The following is a 27,796-nucleotide window of genomic DNA, read 5'->3' on the forward strand; positions in this document are numbered from 1 at the left end:
TCTCCTCCTCTACCTGTTACACCCACAGGACATGATTTATACCTTAATATGGCCCTACTGCGCTTAGATGTGCTGCATGCATTTAATATTTGTTTTTAACCCACTTCCTTTAGAGGTAAACATTAATTTATGCCATTAGAACAATATTCTTAGTAATCTGCAATTTTTCAGCCTCTGGAAAAGGAAACTATTAGTCCTAGTAAAAAAATGAGTAGGACCTACTTTGTAGGAAATTTAATGTAGTTTAATTCTGTATTGGGAAACATTTTCACTAGAAACCATAGTTTTCAAGTTATTCAAAAAGAACATTAAAAAAAAATATCTTTAAACCCACCCCCAACCCAATGCTCACACCCCATCGGTCATGATTTTTAGTATGTCATTCAGGACATTTCCGCCAAGCACTGTGCAAAAATTTGTGACCACATGATTCTTTTCCCCTAATAGAATCTTGTAAATGTTGCGTATCTCTCTGCCTCCTAGCTCCCAATACTTATCTACCCCTTCTGTATCCCACACATCTTCACTCCCCATCCTGTTCCTCACTCAAACTCCCCACAAACAACATACATTAAGGGTCCAGAGCTGCTGTACATTTAGGGAGGTGTGTGTGTGTGTGTGTGTGTGTGTGTGTGTGTTTGTGTGTGTGTGTGTGTGTGTGTGTGTGTGTGTGTGTTGGTAGGTGGGTGGTTGGGTGCGTGCACACCTACACTAAGAAGTAGAAGAGTGGAAGCTCGAAAGATATTAAGCTTATACAATCTTTAGATGTGCAATACGCATGACATATAATTCATCTAGAGGTGACCGGGTGCCAATGTGCACATGTGTGACACATAATTCACTTAGAGGTGAGTGACTGCCAATTCTTACTGGATTCAGCCTGCATACTACATTAAAGTTTTAACCTTTTGATAAGCAATAATGTTAGGAATGCGCTTCATTCTGTAGCAGTACAATCCTACAGAGACATGCTGTGAAACAAAGGCAAGACACATAGAATACAGAAACTGATACTGTCTCATCTATGAGTACTAGTGTCAGTTAGGGGAAACCAAGTCACCTACAATTGTAGGTGAAACAAGCAAACATAACTAGGAAGATTTCTTTGCAGAAAAATCTTAACAAAATAGCAAACAACAAAAGAAATGGATGTACACTAACAGATGGAAAGCATTTACTGACTGCTGCTAGACCAGAACAGAAAGTAATATTGAGTAGTTAGGAACATGAATATGAACATTTCTGAACAGAAGACTCATTTACAAAGAGCTAAGCAAGAAAAATTAGAGCAATCAAGATCAAGGAAGATAACACAGATAGCACAAAAGAAATGTAAAGCATTTGAGAGACACACAGACAGTGACAAAATCATTAGCTTTTGCAATCAGAGCTCTTTCTGGTCAGCAGAAGGAAATAAAGGTTACAAGAAATGAGACTAATCAAAAATTAATACAGACAGTTGTGCAGGACCCTAGTTTAAATGTCTTTCTTTTGTTTCTCCCTTTATGTGTGGTTCTAGATGACTTCCCTAATTAATTCTTGATAGTCTTGTTTCCCACAGCTCCTCTTCTTGTTTGTCAGATGAAAGAATCACTGTGTCTAAAATCTAATGATTTTGAGATTTTTCCAAGTGTGCCTGCTCTACTGTTGATCGGTTATGTAGAAAATTCTCCTTTCCATATTAAACTTTTATTTAATTTAGAATGAAAATTTTCTTTGCAGAAAATACGAGGTATGACTAGAATATGAAATTCATAAGCCATAGTTCACTGCTGCTTATCTTGTCACCAGCATTCTGTGGTACTTTTCTTTTTGTTGCAATGGATTCTTTCCATGCCTCTCACTAGCTTCTTTCACCACTGCAATAGGCTGCTTTAAGTCATGTTTCCAAAATCTTAAGATTTCATTGCTCATTTTCATTTATTATTATTAGATTTTAGTGTCAAATTTATGTTGGCATTTCATAGGCACAAATTTTAGCCTAGCTTTTGTTTATGTTATTGTATATTGTAAGTAATGTTATTGTTTCAATAAAGTACAGTTTATGTTGTCAATGTATTCTTAATGCTATCCACTTGGCTCTCTATTCAGCAGCCAATGTGGAAAGTTTGAAATGTAAACAATACAGATTTAATTGTTTCTATTAGCATTCAAACTTCAGGCCTAAACTTTCCAAGAAATTTTATACAGGAATTGAAAGTTATTCTTGTTTAATTTAGACTAAAGCTAAAATTTGTTTGTCATGAGTGAAGTGTACGACTTGCGTAGTACTTTCAGTTTCAGGGTGTGGTGCGAAGGTCATTGCAGTTTCTTTCAAGTGGGTGATTGTAGTGGTGTGGGAACTGGTGAGATAAACAAGGCTCATTGGTTGTGCAGGATTTACTGTAGAGATAGGAAGATAGTGGAACAGGAGCAGAAGACTGCTGCCCTTCAGGCGGAAATAGATAATGCAAAACGAGATCTGGAAAGCTTAAGGGAGAAGCGGGGAAAAGAGAGGTGGGAAGTGATGACAGGTTTTAGAAGAAATAGGAATATGGCTTTCTCCAGCAGTTTTGTTATTAATGTAAAAAACAGGTTTGATCTGTTGTCACAGTTGGAAGCATATGAACCACAAGTAGACGTAGCACAAATTTTCAAAAAGTGTTTGAGACGTAAGAAGTCAGAAAAAAAGTTGTGAAGAAGAAGAAAGTTTTGTTGTCAGGTAGTTCACATGGCCGAGGAGTTGGCCAACTGTTGCAGGATGAACTAGGGTCATTTTACCATATCACAAGTTTTTTAAATCTACTGCAAGACTGTATCAGATGATACAGAATGTAGGTTCACTTTGCAAAGATTCCACAAAGGAAGACACCATGGTAATAGTGGGTGGGGCAGGCAACAGCTTAGACAGGGACCATAGTTATTCAGTTGATGGTGGCTTCATAAAGATAACTTCAGTAATGAGACATACTGGTGTCGGGCTTGTGTCTGTTTTGAGGTGCCATGACTGGAATCATTTAAACTCTTCTGTTAGGAGAGTTAATTTAGAAGTGGAATGGCTGCTTGGATCAGGTATGGGATCTTACTGCAATGTTGACTCTGTTAGTAGGTGGGACTATACGAGGTGCATTCAAGTTCTAAGGCCTCCGATTTTTTTTCTAATTAACTACTCACCCGAAATCGATGAAACTGGCGTTACTTCTCGACGTAATCGCCCTGCAGACGTTCACATTTTTCACAACACTGACGCCATGATTCCATTGCAGCGGCAAAGGCTTCTTTAGGAGTCTGTTTTGACCACTGGAAAATCACTGAGGCAATAGCAGCATGGCTGGTGAATGTGCGGCCACGGAGAGTGTCTTTCATTGTTGGAAAAAGCCAAAAGTCACTAGGAGCCAGGTCAGGTGAGTAGGGAGCATGAGGAATCACTTCAAAGTTGTTATCACGAAGAAACTGTTGTGTATCGTTAGCTCGATGTGCGGGTGCGTTGTCTTGGTGAAACAGCACACGAGCAGCCCTTCCCGGACGTTTTTGTTGCAGTGCAGGAAGGAATTTGTTCTTCAAAACATTTTCGTAGGCTGCACCTGTTACCGTAGTGCCCTTTGGAACGAAATGGGTAAGGATTACGCCCTCACTGTCCCAGGACATGGACACCATCAATTTTTCAGCTCTGGCGGTTACCCGAAATTTTTTTGGTGGCGGTGGATCTGTGTGCTTCCATTGAGCTGACTGGTGCTTTGTTTCTGGATTGAAAAATGGCATCCACGTATCATCCATTGTCACAGCCGACGAAAAGAATGTCCCATTCATGCTGTCGTTGCGCGTCAACATTGCTTGGCAACATGCCACACGGGCAGCCATGTGGTCGTCCGTCAGCATTCGTGGCACCCACCTGGATGACACTTTTCAAATTTTCAGGTCGTCATGCAGGATTGTATGCACAGAACCCACAGAAATGCCAACTCTGGAGGCTATCTGTTCAACAGACACTCGGCGATCCCCCCCAAAACAATTCTCTCCACTTTCTCGATCATGTCGTCAGACCGGCTTGTGCGAGCCCGAGGTTGTTTCGGTTTGTTGTCACACAATGTTCTGCCTTCATTAAACTGTCGCACCCACGAACGCACTTTCGACACATCCATAATTCCATCACCACATGTCTCCTTCAAATGTCAATGAATTTCAATTGGTTTCACACCACACAAATTCAGAAAACGAATGATTGCATGCTGCTCAAGTAAGGAAAACGTCACCATTTTAAGTATTTAAAACAGTTCTCATTCTCGCCGCTGGCGGTAAAATTCCATCTGCCCTGCGGTGCTGCCATCTCTGGGACGTATTGACAGTGAATGCGGCCTCATTTTAAAACAATGCGCATGTTTCTATCTCTTTCCAGTCCGGAGAAAAAAAATGGAGGCCTTAGAACTTGAATGCACCTCGTACTAGGTATGGCCTTCGCCTCAACAGGGAAGGGAAGGGAAGGGAAAACTGTTTGGGTTATAGCTAATAACTTAAGGGGGGTTGGCGGGGGGTTGGGGGGGGGGGGGGGGGCGTGCACTATCGCCTTTGGTAGAGTAATAGTGCTCCCAAGTGATTGAACAGCAGTTTTCTTAGGGTAGGGAGGGCAGAGACAAAAGATGTTCAGAGACAGGTGGAAAATGACTTTCACATTGATAACACAGGCACCCAGAATGAAAATTTTAATGACACAATTCATGCTAACAGTCTCTGATTGAAACTGGAGATATTCAAAAACTGACAAAAAGTTAGGTTTGTACAGCTGTAATTCAGTCAGTACACAAAATCAGTTATCCTTATTGCATCAGAAAATCTGAGGACTAAGGAGTAAGCTTAATGAATTGTTTATTTGTGTTGAAGAATTAGAACGGAGCAAACCAGTTGATATAATCTGCCTCTCTGAATATCATTTGACCACTGGTATAGACATGTTACATGTTATAGGATTCAAGTTAGCTTCATACTTCTGTGGAGAAAATCTGGAGAAAGGAAGAGTTGCCACATCCACATTTGTCAGTAACTGTTTTAATTTCAAGAATACTGATATTAACAAATTTTGCTCAGAGCAGTAATTAAAAGCTTGTGCAACAGAAGCAGTGTTTTATAATAAGTCCTTTATAATGGGAAGTACAATACAGACCACCTTCAGGAAACTTTAACCTCTTCATAAAAAATCTGGAAGCTCTATTGTCCCATCTCACAGTAAGAAACAAGAAAATAGTGGTTGCTGGCGATTTTAATGTGGATTTAATTGAAGAGCTCTGTCACAGAACAATTACTGCAATCAGTAACATTGTCATGAACTTTGCAACTAGGGTATGTAAATGCTCTGACACCACTATTATAACATCATTGTAGACATATCGAGGGAAGTCATATCACAAAACCAATAGTAAATGGGCTGTCTGATCATGACATACCAAGCATCTTATGTTAAATGTTGAAACTTGTCAGGACATAAAATCTATGAAATCTGAGTACAGGTGGGTAATAAATCAGTCAAAAATGGAGACTTTTAGGAGACTGCTCAAAGACAGGAACTGGATATATCTTTACAATACTTCTGACTCAAATGGAAAATTCAAAGCATTCATTAATGAAGTTACTTCCTTTTTTGAAAATTATTTTCCCCTAAAGGCAACTCAAAGCTGACAGAAGTCTAAAAATAAACCACGTATTACAAAAGGAATAAAGATATCGTGTGGGACAAAAAGGAGACTGTATCTACTATCTAGGCAGCTCTGATGTTAGCATTGTAATGCATTACACAAAAATACTGCAAAATATTGAAACAAATAGAATAGAAATCCACGCAGCTTTATTATGAGAAAAATATCATTACAACAGACAACAAAACTATATGGGATATAGTGAAAACAGACAGTAGGGGCCAAAAAAGAAGAGAAACAGATAGCTCTAAAAATAAATGAGACATTGGTAACAAGTGAATGTGGTGTTGCAAACCTCATAGATAAGTACTTTGTTTCTGTTGCTGACAGATTGGGGGTATTGGATTCAGTAAACAGTGCAGTGGAGTATCTGAGAATGGTCTTTACTAATAGCTTCAGTAAAATGGAAATGACAGTGACATCTCTCAACGAAGTAGCATCCATCATAAAAACCTTAAAATTAAAGTATTCTAGTGGTTATGATAACATATCAACTAAGTTAATCAAAGAGTGATCATGTGAGTTGAGTTCTATCTTCAGTTATTTGTGTAATCAATCTCTTATCACGGAGCACTTCCAGACTGACTCAAATAAGCTGAAGTGTCTTTCAAGAAGAGGATAAAGAGATACTGTCTAACTATAGACCAATTTCACTTTTGCCAGATTTGTTTTAAAAATATTTGAAAAGGTTGCACTCAAGCGTCTTCTTAAGAATCTGGGAGCAAACAACATATTGTCCAAGTCACAGTTTGGGTTCCTTCAGGGTTCCGATACAGAGTACACATACAGTGAGAATGTACTTAATTCATTAGGTAACAAATTAGAGGCTGCTGGCATTTTCTGTGACCTGTCAAGAGCCTTTGTCTGTGTCTTCGGCAGTGCTGCAAAGTGGTTTGAGTCTTACCTAACACAAAACAAAGGGTGTCATTGTAAAATAACTGTCAAGTACACAATCAGTCTTCATCTGATTGGAAATTAATTACCTGTTCCTTGAGGTTCTATCTTGGGTCCATTGCTTTATCTTGTGTACATTAATGATCCCTCATCTGTTACACTGCCAGATGCTAAGTTTGTTTTGTTTGTTTCGTTTGCGGATGATACAAACATTGCAATAACTAGGAACTCAAGTACAGATTTAGAAATGGCAGCCAATCAAATTATCACTGGCACTGACAAATGGGTTAAAGCTAATTCAGAAAAGACCTACTATATGCAGTTCAGAACCTGTCAGAGATTTTCTTCCAGCATTTGTATAACATATGAAGACATGTAGACTGAGGAGACTGACAGGTGAAGTTTCTGGGATTACAACCTGATAATAAATTCAGTTTGGAAAGGCATACCACAGCATTGCTGAAGCACCTAAACAAGTCTGTAATTGCAGTGCGAATGATGTCAGATGTAGGAGGAAAAAATAGAAAACTTGCATACTTTGCTTACTTTCATTCTATTATGATACATGGGATCATATTCTGGGGTAACTCATCAAACTGAGCAAAAGTTTCTAGAGTGCAGAAGTGTGTAATTAGACTCATTTGTGGTGTGAATTCAACAACATCATGTAGAAATCCATTCAAGGAACAGGATATTCTAACCACTTTTTCTCAGTATATTTTTCCTTAATGAAATTTGTTGCAAGTAATATGTGTTTATTTCCAACCAATAGCTCAATACGTAGTGTCAGCACTAGGTATAACAACAATCTACATAATGACCTAAAATCACTTACATTGGTCAATAAATTGCCAGCAATCATTAAAAACTTGGTTTCAGATTCAGCTCAGTTTAAACAGAGTTTGAAAGACTTTTTGACAGGCAACTCCCACTACAGGGACTGTTAAACCAGCTTAAGTAAAAATGTCTGTTAGATTTCAGTTCTGATAGCACTTGGTCACAACAGCCAGGATTAGGCATTTTGTGTATGATACATTTATGAGAGGTGCATAATTATGTTTCATTCTGGCACTGCATTAATTCTGTAAATATTAGCAGTTCCAGTTTACTGTAATTATTTACATACTTTAACAATCTCCTGACAATTGGCCATGGAAGTGAGTATTATATTCAAATGTTCTATGTTTTTGATGTTATACTTTCTGACTTTTTCCACACCCATCAGAATCATCTTATTTTTGGGTCTATGGAACAAAAACGGAATCTAATCTAACCTATAATCTAGCTGAAAATGTATCTGGCATCTCTAAAATACAATTTTATTCCCTTTTGTTTATGTTCTCTAGCTTAACATATACTTTTTTTGCATCTTACACAGTTTCTATATTTTATGTATGTGGCATTCTAAATTTAATGATGCCTGAATAACATGGGTAATGAAACTTACTGCTAGTCGATGTTTAAAAATTGCTATTTTCCTTATAAGGTCTCGACATTTTATTCTGACTTTCTGATTTGTCAGAAGATGCTGGATTATTACATCGGTCATATTTTCTCTGGAAAATGTAAAAAACAAACATCACTTTTGTAAAAATACCCTACAACTTATCTCTTACAACAAAACACTGAATTCTCTACACACACTCTCACACACACACACACACACACACACACACACACACACACACACACACACACAGAGGAAGAAAGAGAGTGAATTAGAGAGACAGAAAGAGAGAGAGAGAGAGAGAGAGAGAGATTTTTTTTTGGGGGGGGGGGGGGGGGCCTTTATACACAATTGCATAAAATCCATTATTATTAAACTTTAATGAATTGAAAGGAACATATTTGACCCCTAATTTTTTAAATTAATTACTCACAGTGAACCTTCAGCTGCTAAAATGTCAAGTGATTATGAATAATAACATAGGTCATTATTCTTTAAAGGTATTTTTTGCATGCTATTGATAATAAAAACAAATGAGCATTGCAGGGAATGCTCTTTAAATTAATGTGAAGATGACATCACTCTTTGAAGAATATGAAATGCTTTGGATAAAGCACTCTGGTGAATGAGTTTCAGGAATTGCTCAGCAGAATGGATTTAACACATATGGGTGCAATTATGTGTCATGCCTCATATGGTCACACTGTAAGTGAATCTGAATGTTTCCAGTTCAAGGTTGCTTGCACAACTAACCTGAAGAAGCGTCCAACGTAACCAGTGCTTAGTCTGTCCAGTTGCAACAATCAGTGGAGGGAACAAAAATGGCAGTTTGGTCAGAACAAAAGGTACTGATCATAATACATCTGAACTTTGTCATAATAAGCAGCATGTTAAGTAAGAAAGATGAGCTTCTCATATCACTACAGGATGCTGAGAAATGTACAGTTATTTCTACTGGTTTGTTAAGCATAATAGATCATGTAGAATTCAAACAAACTAAACAGATGCACCTAAATGGATACAAGTTAGTACCATTTTACTGTAGGCATAATACGAGTAATGTAGGAGTAGTTGTATACACAAAAACTGGAATAATGTTCCAAGGTGTAGACTTCAATGAATAAAGTATTAAATCTCTCTTTTAGTGCTTTATAGAATTGGGAACATACAAGACAGCAGTTCTGACAGTCTGTGTTCCACCTACAGGAATTTTTTTTTAAAATTTGATTAAACAATTAGATGGCATACTAATAAGACTTACTAAAAAAAAAAAAAAAAAACAAGGAAGTGACTGTATACAGAGATTTCGATATAGATTTCATCTCGGATAATTCTGATCAAGGGCACCTAGAATCACTGACATCCAGCTTTGGTTTGACTTCCAAAGCAACATTCCCAAACAGTGCAACAGTGATTGATGATTTATTTCTAAATTCTACTGCCTTTCAAGAAATAGATATAATCCCTATAATAAATGGTTTGTCCCACAGCAATCATCTAATGGTACCAATATGGCATCACCATCAATTAGATTTAGATACGAAGAGAAATTGACACTTTCACAATGATTAATACCAAAGACATTTACTGGACCAATAACAGGAAGAAGTTTAACAAAGACACACAGTAGATGATAATTTAATTATTTCTAAATCTATTCACACAATATTATTATGTGCCAGGAAGAGAGACCTCTATTAAATTCAGAGAACTAGATCTAATCAAGACTCAAGGGTGTACTACAAGTAGTACTGCATAATTATTCACTTTGTCATCAAAATCGCAAAAGCTATCCACTATGCTCAAAAAATTCAAGAATACAAGAAAAAAATCAAAGGCAGTTTACTGCACTATTAGCTGCTGAGCCACCACCTCTCTGCATAGACTTCACAACATGTGGCCAGACAGGCAAACCAGCTGCCTGTGAGAATCTGCTGGCAGGTCTAGAATACTCTTGACATGGCATAGCGAAAGGGCTCAACCCACTGCAGTGGCAAGTTGAATTATCTCGTGCCTTAGCCTGATGATGAGCACCTTGGTTAACTATTTGACCTAAAACAGCATCCAGCCATAACAAAAGTAGGCTAAGCAACTATAAATACTTGGCGTCCATAATCTAGTAGTATCTTGTCGCCGACTGCTGCAAACAACAAGACGTACTCCATGCCAATTGATGGTGAGTATGAGGGTGTATCAGCTTCATCATCACATCTTATCACCTCATTCACTAGCTACCAATCAGCAGGCCATTGGTAGACCTGGTGCTACTGGACTCGAATAGTGCCATACAGCTGGGCCCACTGCCAAGGTGACACTGTCCAGTCTCTGGATGTCTCCAAGGGGTCTGGGGTTCAGAGCATCATATCAGTCATCACATACTTGATCAGTTACCACAGCAGCTGGCTGTCAACACACATACTGGCAGACTGCTGACACCTCAGGTCAGCCACACATTTGCAAGGTCATACACTAATGCTGCACTCAGCTGAGCTGATGCTCCTGCCCAGTGACGATATACTACTGCAGCTGAGTATGTTGCCTTGGACTTCACTGAGGCAGCCATGGCTGCCTGGGGAGTCAACGAATGCAACTGAGGCACTGCCAAGAGACTGTATGAGCTACTCAATGAATAAAGAACATTTTTGCTAGTGAAGCATTTCTGATTCAGCTGCTTGAGGGACTGGCAGTCAGCATTCAATGTCTTGCAAGCCATCCTGAGTCGACCATCCCAGCAAGTAATAGTGACCGCTCTTCCAACAATATTACATAAGCATGACAAGAAAAAATTCAATAAGGCAAATGGTACTCAGCTTGCTGACAAGAGTAGCAGCAACACATATGATGTTAAATTCAAATCATTGGTCACTAAGTTCCATGAATGCTTCCCAACTATATGCAACAACAAAGGGACACAAAAAATGGACCATCAAAAGCAGATTCACTGGACTTACTTTGATAGGCATTGCATACTCCATAACTAGATATCAGTTCTGCCAAATCAACTGCCAGAGAGATCACAAAAACCATTAGGGTAGTAATTCCCTGTTTATGACAGTATTTCAACCAAAGTTCTAAAATATTGTGGAGACCTGGTAGTGACTTCTCTGAGATCCCTTTGTAGCCAGCTGATGCATTCATCTATCCATTCATTCACTCACTCACTCACTCATTCACTCGTGTTCTGTATATACGATCAAGAAAGAGAAACATTCATCAAATAGCAGAAGCACTGACTTGTCAGCAAGCACACAAAAAGAATGAAACTGCTAGCTTTTGGAAGAAATTCTTAAATAGCTTAAGAACATTCTCTCTCTCTCTCTCTCTCTCTCTCTCTCTCTCTCTCTCTCTCTCCCCACATCCCTGACAGTTCTCTTTCTCATAAAAGTATGTGATATGATTTGCCTCCAATACCATGTCAAGTCAGTCTCCACATTCTGAAGGTAGCAGCAATGGCTTGATTGCACTACCAATCTGCAGCTGCCTCCTAGGCACACCTTCATCCTCCTGCTCCACCAGTGCTGTGGACGGGACCAACTTAAGGGCGCCACAAGTCGCACCTGCCGTATTTAGTTCACAGTCTAATTGCTGTATCTCAACACTCAACCTCTGATACTACTGTGTACATACAGACTTGGCCTACCTCATGGATTTGTACTGTTTACTGATATGAATTGTCATTGAAAACTGAGTTAAGTCAAACAAAGTTTATCTTACATTACTTGAGATCTCAATCTTTTGCTCTCTGTCACAGTAACCACCAACTCACAGGCATCCACTATGGGACAACCAAACATCTGGTGTCAATGGAAATCTACATTTAGCTGCTGCTTGGTCCTACTTCTTCTCGAAATGGAACATAAGTGACATTGTTTTGTTGGTTGTCTCACTTCCCAACAAGAACATTGGTTTTGCTGTTTTTGGTTTCCACATTTCAACAAGCATATTTGCTGCATGTGTATTTCTTGTGGAATTATGGAATTTGCTGTGCTTGCCTGCCACATTGATATTGTGTACCAATATTATTGTGTGTATTTCAGAATATTTGTCCCATACCTGGTGGCGAATATGTAGTGACTTTAATCGGCACTTTCTTCCAGTATAGCTTAGTGGTTGTGCTCTATTTTTGTACTGTTTGTGCATGTGTGTGCGGGAGGAGGAGGGGGGGGGGAGGGGTGTGTGCACACGTGTGTTATAATTGCCAATGACCCACAAGAACTGTCATTAACTCAGATTATTCAGTTGCAGGCCAAAGCAACAGCTTATGGAATCCATGAACAGATTGCTAGCAATGGAAGCAAACACTGTGGCATCGCTCCAGTAGCCACAGCACAACAGCCAGCAGCATCTGTTTCCACATCACCATTCCAGGCATTTGATTCTTAACAAGAAGAATAGTTTTGAGTACCATGCACAGCTCGACTTGCACTTGCAGTTGCCTCACACTGAAGGTAGGGAAGGCAGCCATATTTTATTGCAACAGTCAGTGTTTTAGTGTACCAGTTAGCCTGCAAACTTTTTCTCACCAGCCGCTCTTAAAGTATGACTTAGATGAACTAACTGCTGCACTCGACAAGTACTATGATGAGCAGAATAAGGTGGCAGTTGCATGTTACAAATTCTTTTGCTTGTATAGGCAATCCAAACACATAATCAGTAGGTGGCTACTTACATGGCATCACAACCTCAAGTGCATGTGTGGATGTTACCACAGTGATGCCATTGTTGCACTAGGGACGCTGTTAATCAAAATGTGTCAGATCATTACATACGCGAACAGAGTCTTAAGTATCCTGATCATAGCTTGCAACAGGTTTTGGAAATGGTGGAGCACCAGGACTTGTGACAGTGTGGCGATGGACTTTGATTCTGCTCCTATTTGTGCTCTTCACAGTAATGGTAAACAGGTTGCGCCCTTCGCTCACAAGCCAAAGCAGTAATGTAAACAACAACAGTGTGCTTGGCAGTAGGCTAACATGGTTAAAGCCTGTGTTCAGTGTTTCAAGGCACATAAGCAACAGTCATGATGCTAAGTGCTACCACTGTGGCGAGCATAGACAGATTCCGTCTGTCAGCATACATGCAAATCCAACAATCACTCAGCATGTTCTCCACTGTATCAGTCAACTGATGTTAACGTAATATTTCCAATGCCAAGTAGTAGTTCTAGTATTGTTCAATGGGAGCCAAATGCAAAGGCAAAGAATTTGAAATTTCTTCCATCCAGTGTCATGCTAATAAATTATTTGTCACTTTGCAGCCTGCAAGAGACAGAATACATATGCAACTGGACACTCGCATGTCAATGACTCATTTGAATGGAAGCAAATATGAACTGTTAGACAAGCACAAGCTATGTAAGTCAAAGATGACATTTTCTGCTAACAATGGACGTGACCTTCCTGTGCTATCTATTTGCAGCTTACCTGCCACATTTCATTACAAAAACACAGTTTTGTGTTCATGTGACAGTGAAAATATTTCTGGCATTGAGTCTCCGCTAGCTGCCCGGGTCAACTTACACGCGCGTGCCACATTGGGTCCATCTGTTTGGCATCTGTCATCATGCCTGTATAAGTGAGAAACCATAGCAGTCCTGGCAGTCAGTGAACTCCTGACGACAATGGTGGAGATGGCCATTGGAAGCTCAAGGATTTTATTCTAATTGACGTGGCTTGAAAACCAAGAATGTTTTATTCTTCTGATCTGTTTGGTTTGCACATTCAAGACAATATTCTCTCTGTGAACTCTTCTGTGCCTATGGACAGGCCATGAAAGACAATGTGCAACCACATATTGCTAAGCACGGCCTGCAGCTTGAGGTATCAGAGATTAAGTGGCACAGGAATGTTTGGCTTGGCACGACATTGCTGTGACTTCCCCTGTAACAGCCAGTGGGCAGGCAGCAGAGGAAGTATTTCATTTAATGATACCATGCAACAAAACTCGTGCTTGCCGCACCCACTTATGGGATCTGATCATATGCCATTATTTTTGCTTCGGCACAACTTATCGGTTCAGCACTGTGTCATTCTCTAACATACAAACAGTGATTAGTCCCGTGTGGTTGTGCCACAGTTGCTTTAGAAGGAAGTTCTCTGCTTTCTCCATCAAGGGCACTGGGGCATTGTACGTACTCAGCTGCTTGCACATACTCAGCTGCTTGTCAGAAAACACTGCACGTGGGTCAGCATGTATGCTCAAATAGAACAACATCACAAAATTTGGCATGTACAGAACACCAGTTCGCTCCACTACAAAAATTTTTCGATTGGCTCAAGAAAAGTGTCCCTTGGCAAAGATTGCACATCATTTTTTTGTGATTATCTACTGGAATTCCTGTTGGCTTCTTGTTGTGGATGAATTTACAAGTTTCCGTATGTGGTGTCCATGCAAGTTTTAGTGCTCTCTATCTTGTTCTACTGTTCCCTGCCATGCAACTGCAAATTGCTTGCAGAGCTCTTGCATGGAACCAGCATATGGCACTGCTCCAGCTGCTGCATCCTCCACATAGGTTGGGCCTTCCTCCACAACACTCTAAGTTTAATGTGCATGATTTGGTATTTCTAACAGGTTTTGACCGACACAGGTCCAAGGAATGTGACCTTATCACCTGTCTTGGGGCACTCACTATATGTTGTACAGGATTCCACAAAGCTGCAAAAGTGCCCTCAAAATCAAGTTTGTTTTTGTGGGTTGCATGATCCTGCCACAGGTTTTTCATTTGCAGAGTCAGTGTACATAAGGACTCCGCAGCCTCGGCTGCCTTCATCTACCTCAGGTCCAGTGCTGGACAATGTGCCCAGGATGCTGATGCAGCACTGTCACCAACATTGCCGTGCCAGCAGCTTCAACCATGGTGGATGAGTCTGTTCGCCCTGCCACCTTCCAGTACATCCTTGTGTGTGAGTGGACACCCTTATGGCTGGTTTTTCAGTCAGTGTTCCCAGCCATTCATAAAATGAATGCCGAGATGCTTGTAAGGGTTTATCATCAACTGAAGTTCTGATTCCTGCCTCCTCAGTTGCATCTGCACCTACAACAGACAACGGCAAAGAGGTTTGGGGAGAGGAATGTACTGTTTGACATTGATACCACGTCAAGACAGTCTAAGTTCTGAAGCTAGCAGCAACCATGTCACTGCACTGTGAACCTGTGACTGCCTCTGAGATATGCCCTTATCATCCCACATAGCCAGCACTGTAGTTGGAGCTGACTTACAGACGCTGCATGTAACATCTGCTCAGTCTAGCTTGCGGTCAAATTGTTGTGCTCAAAACTCAGCCTCTGCTCCTACTGTACATGTGCACTTTTCCTAGCTCATGGATGTGTGCTGTTTACTGATATAGACTAATCACTGAAAACTGTGTTAAGTAAGACAAAGTTTAGCACAAATTACTTGTGAGTATCAATCTTTTGCTCTTTGTCAAAGTAACCAAGTCCATGGCTTTAACAAGAGGAAAGTTCTGGCAGGATATAAATATGTACTGTAGGTGTAAAGGAGATAATGCCCTGAATAGGAGAAGTGTTGAGTCACCAACAGGCACAAAGAAAGAATGAAAACCTTAGAAATCCTTGAACGAGCTAGAGCGTGTGGATGCCTCCCACTCCTCACACACACACACACTCATGGTAGTAGTAGTAGTAGTAGTAGTAGTGTGTGTGTGTGTGTGTGTGTGTGTGTGTGTGGTTTATTGGGGGGGGGGGGGGGGGGGGAGAGAGAAGAGCGCACACATTCTAGCTCATTAGAGGATTTCTTCCAAAAGCTAGCAATATTTTCATTCTTTTTTGTATGCCTGTTGATGACTAAATATGACTCCTATTTGGTGAGTGACTTGAAGTATTAGCATTCTGCCAGACCTTTCTGAACCACTGCATGATCAATAGCTCATGCCACATCTCCTAGAACATGATCTTTGGCATGAAGGCGATGTGGTGCGTTTTCCTGTGCGTGCCCAGAGTCCGTTTCCGGGAAGTTGGTGTGATTCTGTAAGTAAACCAGGATTAGTTTTGGATTATGTCCCTGGGAAATTTTATTTTGGATTTTGGTCTGAGGTGAAGTTTCACTTGGCCACAATTCTAGGAGGGTAGGTCTCTGTAATACTAATGTAATTGGTGCAGAGTTCGACACTGTGTGTTTACCTCCTCATCACGCTGAGGCTCTCCTTCAGACATTACATGGTTTTTCAGAAGTGTTGGCACATAAATTAGTGTGACTAATCATATGGAATATTGGATTTTAATTTCTGACCATCTTCCAGTCAGGAAGATTTATTAACTAGGTTCTGGTCTAACAGGAAGTTACTTATCTTAAGCTAGTTGTTGTGGTACAAGCTCTTCCATAATCGTCCACATTAGTCTCACTGCTGGTGAAGTACAAGCCCCACAATGTACACTACTCTGGTCACTAGGTACTGACTGACTCTGAGCTAGAGGCTAAGCTAACTGCAACTGCGACTCCCCCTGGACTGCGACTGATGACTCGACTCATCGACTCTTTAGATGACTGACAAGGACTCACTGGGCCCTCCAGTCTGCGGCGGCGATCTAAATACTGTCAGTCAAGATGACATTGGCAGTATGTTGCTTGTGAGTCTTTATTTGGCCTCTCTCCTGATAAGCATGTTGCTTGCGCCTACTATTAATCTTCTAGCAATCTCTTTGTCAAACTGTGTGCTGATGTCAGCTTATACCAGCACAGTTGGTGCAGACAAACAGCTCGCCCTTCTTTTGCATCAGGTTTAATGGAGTGGATAGCTCAGCAAACTAAAATATATCTCATAATGAGCAAAGGTAACTTCAGAAAGTTTGACAGTTAACCCCACTTGCCTCAGATGCCCCAAAACCAGTTGCAAATGCTCCAAATGTTTGGGAAGATGGCACTGTGAAAAACATCATCCTAGTAGTTATACGCACACTTGAACTTCAGGTCTCCGAGCATGCAACTGAATAATCCAGAAAGAACTGCCACCCCTGTAAAAAGACTGAAAGGCATCCAGTTGAATTCATGTAAGTACCAGTCAGTGCAAAAGGCCTGTGTAAAGACCGAAAACAGAAAAATAGTGGGCCCCGGAAAACCATGAAAAACACCTGTGTAAATCACAAAAAGGGGCAGACTCCCAGATTACTTTATGATTAAGGACACGATAGTCAACAATGGGTCTGAAACTGAGCTTGTATTTAACATAGGTGAGGTTCATCACCCAACTGTCCGCATTTTCTTTCCACCTACATTTTCTGTCCTATGTGACGGTTAAGTAGTCACTGTTTCCACCACATGGCACGATTTGAAGCTGAATCTCAATTGGCTGCTGAACTTCTTTACAATCAGGTGTAAGTGGGGGTGGTTGCCCTGGGCAGTTACCTTATAATCTTAGAGTGACTTATTACAATTGTTTTATCTATGCTGCCAGAGTGTAATCTGATGACATAAGTTTTTACTGGTTTACTTAAAAGTTACTTCTCTGTTCATCAGGCTATCATTGTATGTTTAAGCCTTGGAGCACGTACCCTCTGGTTGCTTAGAAAAGGAGGAATGTGGTGAGCATCATATTGGGCCTGCCCTAAGTAATTTCAGGGCTGTTTGTCTGGACCACATTGTCAATATGTGGTGGTTTCACACCAAGCAGCTTTAATTATTTTTCCTTCCTTTCAATGACTTCTTTTATGTAAACCTGAATTATTTGTTGTATGTTAGTCAAATACATTCTAAAGATGTTTATTGCCTTCCTGTTTAGAAGACTGGTTTCCTATCATGTTATGCTTGTTATAAAACACTGTTGTTTGGGCATTCTTGAGTTCTGTACTTAATTGTTTATTCTTTTAAAAGAGAATAAGAACCTTGGAAGAGATTGTTTTATTGATTTTAAGTAACTGTTCTTAATTTTTTTTAATCTAGTTGGATGGTTTGGTCTTAATTTGTGAAGCTCCTGTTGGCCTAATTGGTAAAATTACTTTTCCTGAGGAGTGTTAATAAAAATCTTGATACAAATGATATTCAATCCTTATTTTGCCTGGTCCTTTCACTCCCAGGCAAACTTACACCAGTAACGGATACCACTTGTTGTACTATATGTACAAGAAAGAGAACCTTCAGAGATGTGGAATTAGTCAAGATATATATCAACAAGATACAAGGAAATCATAGAAACTTAATATGTATACATTAGTTAACAATAAAGTATCACTATGCTGCTTAATGCTATTCATACTTATGCCATCTACATTTCATTGAGTTAATTAGTAAGAAACCTGCTACTTTGGAAAAGTTACCGCCTCCTCAGTTTTACTATATAGCTGCTGTTTCTCTGCTAGACAAATATTGTATTTTCCAAAGACTTTTTTTACATCTGTGAATACTGAGTTCTACTTATAGTACACCCTTTTTTTAAGAAGGCATCTCACAACAAAATACTGAAACTCTTTTTCTCAGAATAGATGATAAATGACTTTTTTTGCATTCAAAGATGAACTTGCTTATTTATATTTATATAAAAGCGAGCAGCCTTGTCTTTGAATATATAAGTGTCATTTATCAATTATATGAAGGCTGTAAGACACCTTGAATACAAAACTTTTCTTGGTATAACCTTTGAGCAACAACTCAATTTGCCTTTGTTAAGGGCATCTCAACTGAAAATGCAGAAATCAAAAAGTAAACTGTGTTTACAGTGCAATATTGAAAAAAATTTCAGTTCCATGTATTCGTGAAAACATCTTTGAAATTACGAAACAGTGTACAAATAAATGTGCATAATCCACAAATGTAAAAATACAGTATCCCAGACAGAGTTCTGTACATTGGGCGCGACTGCTTCACTTGTCTACAACACAATTTTGTACATGTTCCTTATTAGCCACAACTTCTAATTACTATAAGAGTATTCAGACTCAAGATATACAGATTCTCCTTAATTCTACTGTTCTTATTCAACTGTTTTTGATTTTGCCAGTATATGATCAAATGGTAACATTCTGTGTAAGTCACACAACTGCTTTTTCTGAAGTATTAAATAAAAACAATAGCAAAGTAGTGTAAGAAGAAGAGCAGTGGCTTTAATCAAAAGTGTAACTTTTTTCCTAATAAACACATAAGTATATAAAGTGATCTAGGAGTACTTCCCATAATGAACAGTGTGAATACATTAGCACTAGTCTTTTACCGAAGTAGCCTGTAATGGGTGTTTCTGTTTAATTTGGTATCCATGAAGGCTCTCTTTTATGATGACATTTACAGGACATGATGCATGATGAATGTCATCATTATCATCATCATCATCATTTAGTTATCTGCCTTGTGGTATGTTTAGACTTCATGGCCCTCCATGCTTCTCTGTTCATTCTTTGATACCGTCCTTGTGATCTACTGATGTCATCCAGCATCTGGTATCTTCTTCTGTCCTTCCCTCTCTTCCCAGGAATAGAACCTTTCATTTCCTCAACCTGAAAAGTAACCTACTCACAAAAAATATTAAATATTAACTGACCCATGCCATCAAATATAATCTTTTCTGTGGAAAACAAAGATAATTATAGATCAATTCTATCATTCCTGTCTTCTGCTTTCTGCTCCTCAATGGGGAAGGGGTGGGGATTGGGGAGAAGGAAGTAAGGATTGGGAGAAGGGGGCAGGGGGAGAGGTGTTGCTGTTCACAACCAGTTATGTGGCATGGAAATGGAATGTAATCTGTTGAAATAGTTCATGGGTGTGATCTGTTGCACTATGGCTCATCTCCGTCATCAAAATTGAGCTGGTCACACCGATCCTTGTAATCTACAACACTGTGGAGTGCAACAGGTGACTCTGGTGGTAGTAATTTTACATGAATCAAATTCTAATGGTAAACTGCTGATACAGTGAAATGTTGAATGCTCAAAGCCTGCATTACTTCAAAATATGGATAAATCAGACTGCCCTAATGATGTGGACTTGATCAAACACACTGTCCTACCTACCTCCTGTGTGACTACGGTGTACACAGCCTGTGCAAGGTCTAATGGCATCAAGGTTATATGTTAAACTCAACGATTCCATTCGTCAAGGTAATGATAGTGCTCTCTAGTCACCATAGTAGCTCAATGCTGTATACAATCACAATTATACAACCAAAATGGCTCTAGAGCCACTATAACAATAAGCTGTATTGAAGGGAATTGGAATAGTGCTTGCCAAACTTCAATAGTGGCTCTTTCTCAGTCAAATGGAAAAGGAAGAATCACTGTGAAATAAAAATAATGGCAACACACAGTTAACAGCAAACACATCCAACTGATAGTAAGTGTTCAATACATATACAGAGCAAATACCATTTGAGTATGACTCTTGATGCATCAATCTGACATATGTTGAGTATGGTTGCACATCAATGACATACGTCTTTCTTACACGCAGAAAATACACCGGCAGTTTCTTTGTACTTTGAAGTACTGAGCCATTTATCTTACTGAAAAAAGTTAAGGCTACTATGTTTTTCTTAAATGCCCACTTAGCTCTGTATTGCACAGTATCATTTCTGTGTAGTATCTTCAACTCTCTATGTATGTTTTAGTGTAAACTATGAATAGAATTACAAATTTTTACTGCTAAAGACTATTTAACTCATTAATTTGATAAAAATAAGCTAGTATGGGAGGAATTTCTTGGTTTTAAGAGTGATATATAAAAAGCAGTGTATCATGTTTTCTGCAAATTCAACATGAATGATGAATGTGCTGGGCACAGTTTGGCAACTGTCAGTGATTTCAGATTCACGATGTTTTTAACACTGTCTCATAAGATTTTATTAATTGGGAAGTCATCAAAATATGTCTTGCAACACTTTCTTACAGCGAGTTTTCTTGCTTTCCACTTTATGAGGCACCCATTGCAGTGCATTACTGATACACCAATAATTGACCACATCTATGCATTTGTTGCCATCCTGCCACTCATTTTTTTTTTAAAGTTAGAAAAATATTTATGACTGTCCTATTGGAGATATTGCTCTAACATGGGAACAAAAGGTTTCTCTAAAACAGTAGTATCATGTATCAGCAGAAGATTACAATGTAATCATATTCCAATAATTATAGATGTGATGCCTATTGGAATAACAAATGTTTCTAACAAAACTTTCATTAAAAACAATGCTAAACTGAATTAGTTATTGATTGCAACTGATTTCAATTTAAACACTCCTGAGACATTAGTAAGACAAAGATCCATAAGTCATGCATCTGTAGAAATTAATGTTGAATGAGTAGTACTAACATTAGCTATGACATTTCATGGCAACTACAGCTCTCGTTGTAAAATAGGAGCATAAAAACCATTTTACATGCTGATGAGCTTACAACTGTTGTTTCATAAGATTCAATAGAGATTCCTCTTATTAATCAACTTATAAATGGTTTAACAATAACTGCCTTTCATTAAGGGCAGCGTACTTGCTCACAAAGGTGGTTTGTCAATGGGAAAACAGTGGCATTTGCAACAAAAAATGGTTCAAATGGCTCTGAGCACTATGGGACTTTACAGCTATGGTCATCAGTCCCCTAGAACTCAGAACTACTTAAACATAACTAACCTAAGGATATCACACAACACTCAGTCATCACGAGGCAGGGAAAATCCCCTGACCCCGCCGGGAATCGAACCCGGGAACCCGGGCGTGGGAAGCGAGAACGCTACCGCACAACCACGAGCTGCGGACCATTTGCAACACAAATAGTTGTAACATCCACCGTAAACATCAGTTTGGGAGCCTTTTGTCTCTACCTATTCCCTCAAATGTTCTGAGTTATGGTATCCACTGAGGGGTATTTTACAGATCCAGGTACACACATCAAGGATAGACCTATTCTACTGGGAAAATGTTGGACACTTTGGCCCCACAATACACACACCAAAAAAAAGTTTTGTATCATCCCAGTTCCCAGAACTCCTGAAGATAGACGTTGACTGTGTATATTGTATTGCAGACACAGTCCCTTTGACTGTTCAGAGATGTCACTAAACCTGCCCCAAGATCTAAACAACCATGCATGAGCAGCACCTATTAGACAGAGGGGGTCTGACGGCCGACCAGTTCCAGTCATTCTACCAGTAAGGAGGTACATGGCTCATTTTTTTCTGTAGTTCTATTATGCCTAGATAGTCAGTACTAGGGTTTGATCACATCCACATTGTTACTTTCTGCCAGGAAGGGCTCTCAACAAAGTGTAATGTCTCTTGCAGCGGTCTCTCCACGATGTAATGTCTCTTGCAGCGGTCTCTCCACGATATTTTCAGAAATTTTACAAATTATATAACTCGGTACATATCTCGAAATATCTCTTCTTATCTTACCGATTCCTAAACTTTAATATACGATGATTATCAATGCAAAGTAATTTCACGCCCTATTATTCCTTGGAGCGTGCATTTACTCCACGGAATAGCTTCTCTGCTATCTATGTTTTATCTTATGAGAAGAATGATTCAGATCTTGCTGATTAGCTGTGAAAGAACGAAGATGTATATGTATGTATTGTTGAGCTAGTCGCCATCTTGATGAGATTCTGTATGAGAAGGAATTTAATACATGAACTAAACTAAAGTAAGTGTGTTCGCGTATTATTTAACTGATTATTATTGACAGTGTTTGCTTACTAAACTGTGTTGCATGGGATCAGTGGGAAACGTCTGATTTACACTGGACGAACCTGCCGTTTTGTACACTCAAGATATCCAGTTTATTACTTTCAATAAATGGGCTAACACAGTCTTACCAGCAGATCTCCGGTCTTCCGCATGTGATCACCGAAAGTTAATAATTATTACAAATGTTTTTAGGAAATCGACTGACAATTTTCGTCGCACCGAGACTTCGAAATTGCTTCACTGCCTTATGGAATTTAAGGTAAGCTCAATTTAATCAGGATAGAATAGTATTGAACTGTGTGAATGTGAGCCTGCTTTATGAATGAAAATTCCCTTAATATACGCATGTTTTTACTATCCTGATCAGTGAAGCTAAATCAGGCCGGTGTGAGAGAGGTTTTTAAATTTCAGATCCCACAAAAAAAATATTAAAAAGGGAGATGTCCAAGTGTCTCAGAGCGAACCAAAGCGATGTTGTTCGGCATTGAAGGAGGTACAGAGAGACAGGAACTGTCGATGACATGCCTCACTCAGGTGCCCAAGGGCTACTACTGCAGTGTATGACTGCTAACTATGGATTATGGCTTGGAGGAACCCTGACAGCAATGCAACCATGTTGAATAATAATTTTCGTGCTGTCACAGGACATCGTGTTATGACTCAAGCTGTGTGCAATAAGCTGCATGATGCGCAACTTCACTTCAAACATGCATGGCAAAGTCCATCTTTGCAACCACAACACCATGCAGTGCAGTACAGATGGGCTCAACAGCATGCTGAATGAACCGCTCAGGATTGGCATCATGTTCTCTTCACCGACGAGTGTCGCATATGCCTTCAACCAGATAATCGTCGGAGACATGTTTGGAGGCAACCCTGTCAGGCTGAAAGCCTTAGACACACTGTCCAGCGAGTGCAGCGAGGTGGAGGTTCCCTGCTGTTTTGGGGTGGCGTTATGTGGGGCCGACATATGCTGGTGGTGGTAGTGGAAGGTGCTGTAAAGACTGTATGATACATGAATGCCATCCTCGGACCAATAGTGCAACCATATCGCCAGCATATTGGTGAGGCATTCGTCTTCATGGATGACAATTCTCGCCCCTATCGTGCGTATCTTGTGAGTGACTTCCTTCACGATAACGACGTTGCTCGACTAGAGTGGCCAGCATGTTCTCCAGACATGAACCCTATCGAATTTGCCTGGGATAGATTGAAAAGGGTTGTTTATGGGCAATGTGACCCACCAACCACTCTGAGGGATCTACGCCGAATCACCGTTGAGGAGTGGGACAATCTGGACCAACAATGCCTTGATGAACTTGGGGATAGTATGCCACAACGAATACAGGCATACACCAATGCAAGAGGATGCGCTACTGGGTATTAGAGGTACCGGTGTGTACAGCAATCTGGACCACCACCTCTGAAGGTCTCGCTGTATGGTGGTACAATATGCAATGTTTGGTTTTCGTGAGCAATAGAAAGGGCATGTTGATCTCTATTCCAATTTTCTGTACAGGTTCCAGGACTCTCAGAACAGAGCTGATGCAAAACTTGTTTTGATGTGTGTATAAATACAATAGATTTTGGAGCTTTAAATGCCATATTTAGTCTTATAGGACAAAATACTAAGATTGTGTTCAGTGTTTTACACTGACAATTTGACACATGCATAGGTATGAATTCCTCAATGCTGGGATTTGGAAAGAAATAATATTAACATATACATAATGTGCTGGGGACACCTTTTGCATTCAAAATTGCCTGGATGTTTTTGTACGTTGATGTAGTTTATAGAATTCACTGCAAATGAAACTGCCCCAAGTATTTGAGAAATCCTGAAGGAGAATAACAAGCCCTTAGTTGTTTTTCCAATAAAGACCAAAATGGCTTGATAATATTCTAAGTTGGTGATCTAGGGTGCATTATTTCATTATATTGCTCAACAAACTTATCTCTGAGATTTCAGTCTGTGTGGATGAGGTTAATCTTATGGCAGCACCTCATCTCAGGATGAACAGTCACCTGAAGGCATTTCATTAGTTGATCAGTTATTTTTCCTTTCAACATGACACAGAAACCACAGAATGACCGACCATCCAGATCATTACAGAGCCTCCACTACACTTCACACTTGTAAAACACTGCCCCTGACATTTTACATGCATGGGCAGGTGATGCAGTACAGAGCTGTATAAAAGCATGTTTCCTTTTGTTTGGTCACCCATGTTTTGTGCTCTTTGCATCTGTGAAGACTCTTCTTGATATACAAGAGGTTAAGCTAGGTATTCTGTGATGAGCAGCCTTTTTAAGCTGTCCTCACCTAACAGTTTTCACTGGTGCTTCCTTTCTAGAAATATAGTAAGCTTTCCAGTCATTTTCTTTGTAGTGATCTTCTTATAAGTGGTCACAATGATGTTTAACACTTTTCTGCCTCTACCAATAATTTTGGTCCCCAGCCCACACCTCCAATTGTGATTTTAGCAGATAAAATTTTCCCACGGTCTGTATGCTGTTGTGGCACTTAATACAATAGCTATACATTACTGCAGTGGATTTGTGGCTGTTGCAATGGATGCACTATAAGACGAGCAGCTTTTGTGGTTCTGAGATACCATTCTTTAAACCTAGGAATGCAATTTGGCAATAAACGTTAACATGATCATTTGACAATAAATGTTAATATGATTCAAATCACAGGGAAGTTTGGAAAAAAATGACTTTATGAAGTAGAAATATTCACAAATGTTACTGTTTCACTTTCCTGCTCAATACATTTATGCTTAATTGTGTCTACTACCCACACATTTCAATCATTCATGTATTTAGCCAGATTTTCATACTGAGACACAACTAAACATAACTGCAAGCTCAGCTTGTTCACATATTAGAAAAATACACATTTCAGTTACACATGAAGTGTAATGTACAAGATTGTATTAACACAATGGATGTCTACTATGACACAGTTCTGCACACTACTGTACCAGATACTTGTAGACTAAACACACAATCATCCATGTACACATAATTTACTTCATACAGTATCGCAAGCTATAAAGCACTCCCTTTATTCCTACATACCTGAAGGCATAGCGTTCTCTGTAAAGTCCATGCACTGTGCTAAATATCAGTTGGTAGTATGCAATTGTGCCATCTTGACATCCAAGGGCCTATAACATAACAATATGTTCAAATATCATTGGTCTCCCAAGAAAATCTACAATGTGTCAAAATAAACACATAACATACCACATAATTGGAATCTGGGCGGGCTGCACAGCACCATACCCATGAAGACTGTTCTTCTCCAACCGTTCCAAGACGTATTCCATCTTTTGTCATCAATGTACACATTTTATTTGATCCACCAAGGAGAAGATATTCGCCATTATTGAAATAACTAACACAAAGGGGATCAAAGCCAATATTGCGCTCTTTGCCCACCTGTTTGAGAACAATGAATAATGATTTCACAAAAGGAGAGAAGAAAAGTAAAGGAATGTCAAACTTTACCCTGCACTTACCAGTTTGCCACCCATAGTGTAAAACGATAAACCTTGACCCCAGTCTGCAATGCATAACACGTCAAAATTGTCTTCCCTATAAAGAGACAAGAACAAAGTAATTCATAGGCCATTGCACTTTGATCACTAATAAGATTTTATTATAATAATGAAATCCCTGGATGGAGAAGTACGTACAATAAGGGAAAGGCATTTACTCACCTATTGTAGACTGATGTGTGGAGCACAGAGACATGCACACAGAAAAGAGCATTCACGCTGGCTTTTGAACTCTTGCTCTTTTTCTAGCAAAAGTCCACACATCCACACACAAACAAGCACAAAGGCACCCAAACACACATTCCCATGACCGCAGCGAGAGTATGCATTTGTGTGTGTGTGTGTGTGTGTGTGTGTGTGAATGAATGTACTTCTGCTAGAAAATCCTGTTTACTGTTGATGCATCTCTGTGCTCCATGCATTGGTCCACTGTAGGTGATTGGTTGCCTTTTCCTCAAGGTACCTAATAAGATTTTGCATCTTCCAGCATCGCTAATTATTCAGAGATGCAATTTGGTGATATGGACAAAGTTAATTCAGGCAAACAGAAATTTCCTATTATGTTCTCATGCATTTATTGTTATTAATGTATGAGAGTAATACAGGTAATTGCAACAGTTAATATTATCAATTCATATGAATACTAAAAAAGTCTCATACAATTAATTAAATATTTTGCTTGAATTTGTTATGGGAACAGTGTTTTGGAGGTGGAAAGAGGGGAAGGAGGGAGGGGGCGGAGAATGCAGAGGGGGAGGGAAGGACGGAAGGAGGGAGAGAGGAAGGCAGGCAGGGATGGAAAGAGAGAGAGAGAGAGAGAGAGAGAGAGAGAGAGAGAGAGAAAACTCAGTTGTGTTCTGCTATGATCACTGCTGTAGGAATGATAAATCCTTCCACATCTGCTGTAATCTACTGATAAATAGTCTGAGTTTCAGCTTCAGCTTTTGATGTAAGACAGCACTATGCACAAATCAGGGACATACTTTCATCTATATGGAAGCATATGTAAATACCTACAGCATTTTTTTATACTTACTATTCAGTGTTTGGCCTAGAATATAAGACTAGTGCTCAACTATCATTACAGCAGCATCAGGCGGTGGAGGGGGAAGGGGGGGGGGGGGGGGGGGAGAGGAGTAGAGGTACACTAAGAAATAAATTGTGTGTGCTAGGACTTCAATGTTAGACTTCGTGTTACTTTTTGTTTCAATATGTTTCATGAGCACGAGGAATAAATGGGCATTTGCAGAAAATGATGTAAATTTCCCAACAAGCATTAATGCTTCAGAAACCCATTAGCAAATCATAAAGCACATGGGGCTAACAACCAATGACAAACAAAAGCATTTATACTTAGAAATTAAATCACTGACTATTAATTCCTCAACATCCGTAGTAGTAGAGCTATGCCTAACACAGCTGATATCAAGAAATTCACAGACAGAAAATTAATTTTGAAGTACTTCATGGAGCTGTGGATCATCAACAATATCTGTTCTTTCAGCTATGCCTTTATTGCACCACTCAGATACAGCACTGTGGAAAAAATTACTGTACTAAGAACATGCCAGCAAAAGAGATAAGTTGGGGTCTTCCCTCCTAATAC

At 39.5% G+C, this 27,796-nt stretch overlaps 1 protein-coding gene across 3 annotated transcripts in view; it reads right to left on the bottom strand.

Annotated features, from left to right (window-relative positions):
* LOC124604846 (intraflagellar transport protein 122 homolog) overlaps window positions 1–27,796 on the bottom strand; it is a 239,008-nt gene that overhangs the window by 171,395 nt on the left and 39,817 nt on the right. For all 3 annotated transcript variants that reach the window (XR_006978594.1, XM_047136514.1, XM_047136515.1), the window contains exons 6-9: window positions 26,152–26,227; window positions 25,877–26,071; window positions 25,709–25,797; window positions 8,008–8,116 (exon numbers count right to left, since the gene is read on the bottom strand). Coding sequence is in view for 2 of the 3 variants with exons in the window: in XM_047136514.1 (XP_046992470.1) it covers window positions 8,008–8,116; window positions 25,709–25,797; window positions 25,877–26,071; window positions 26,152–26,227 (469 nt within the window). In the remaining variant the exon portion in view is untranslated. The remainder of the gene's footprint in view (window positions 1–8,007; window positions 8,117–25,708; window positions 25,798–25,876; window positions 26,072–26,151; window positions 26,228–27,796) is intronic.

This window comes from Schistocerca americana, chromosome 1 (assembly GCF_021461395.2).
Source record: "Schistocerca americana isolate TAMUIC-IGC-003095 chromosome 1, iqSchAmer2.1, whole genome shotgun sequence".
NCBI classification, from domain to species: Eukaryota; Metazoa; Arthropoda; class Insecta; order Orthoptera; family Acrididae; genus Schistocerca; species Schistocerca americana.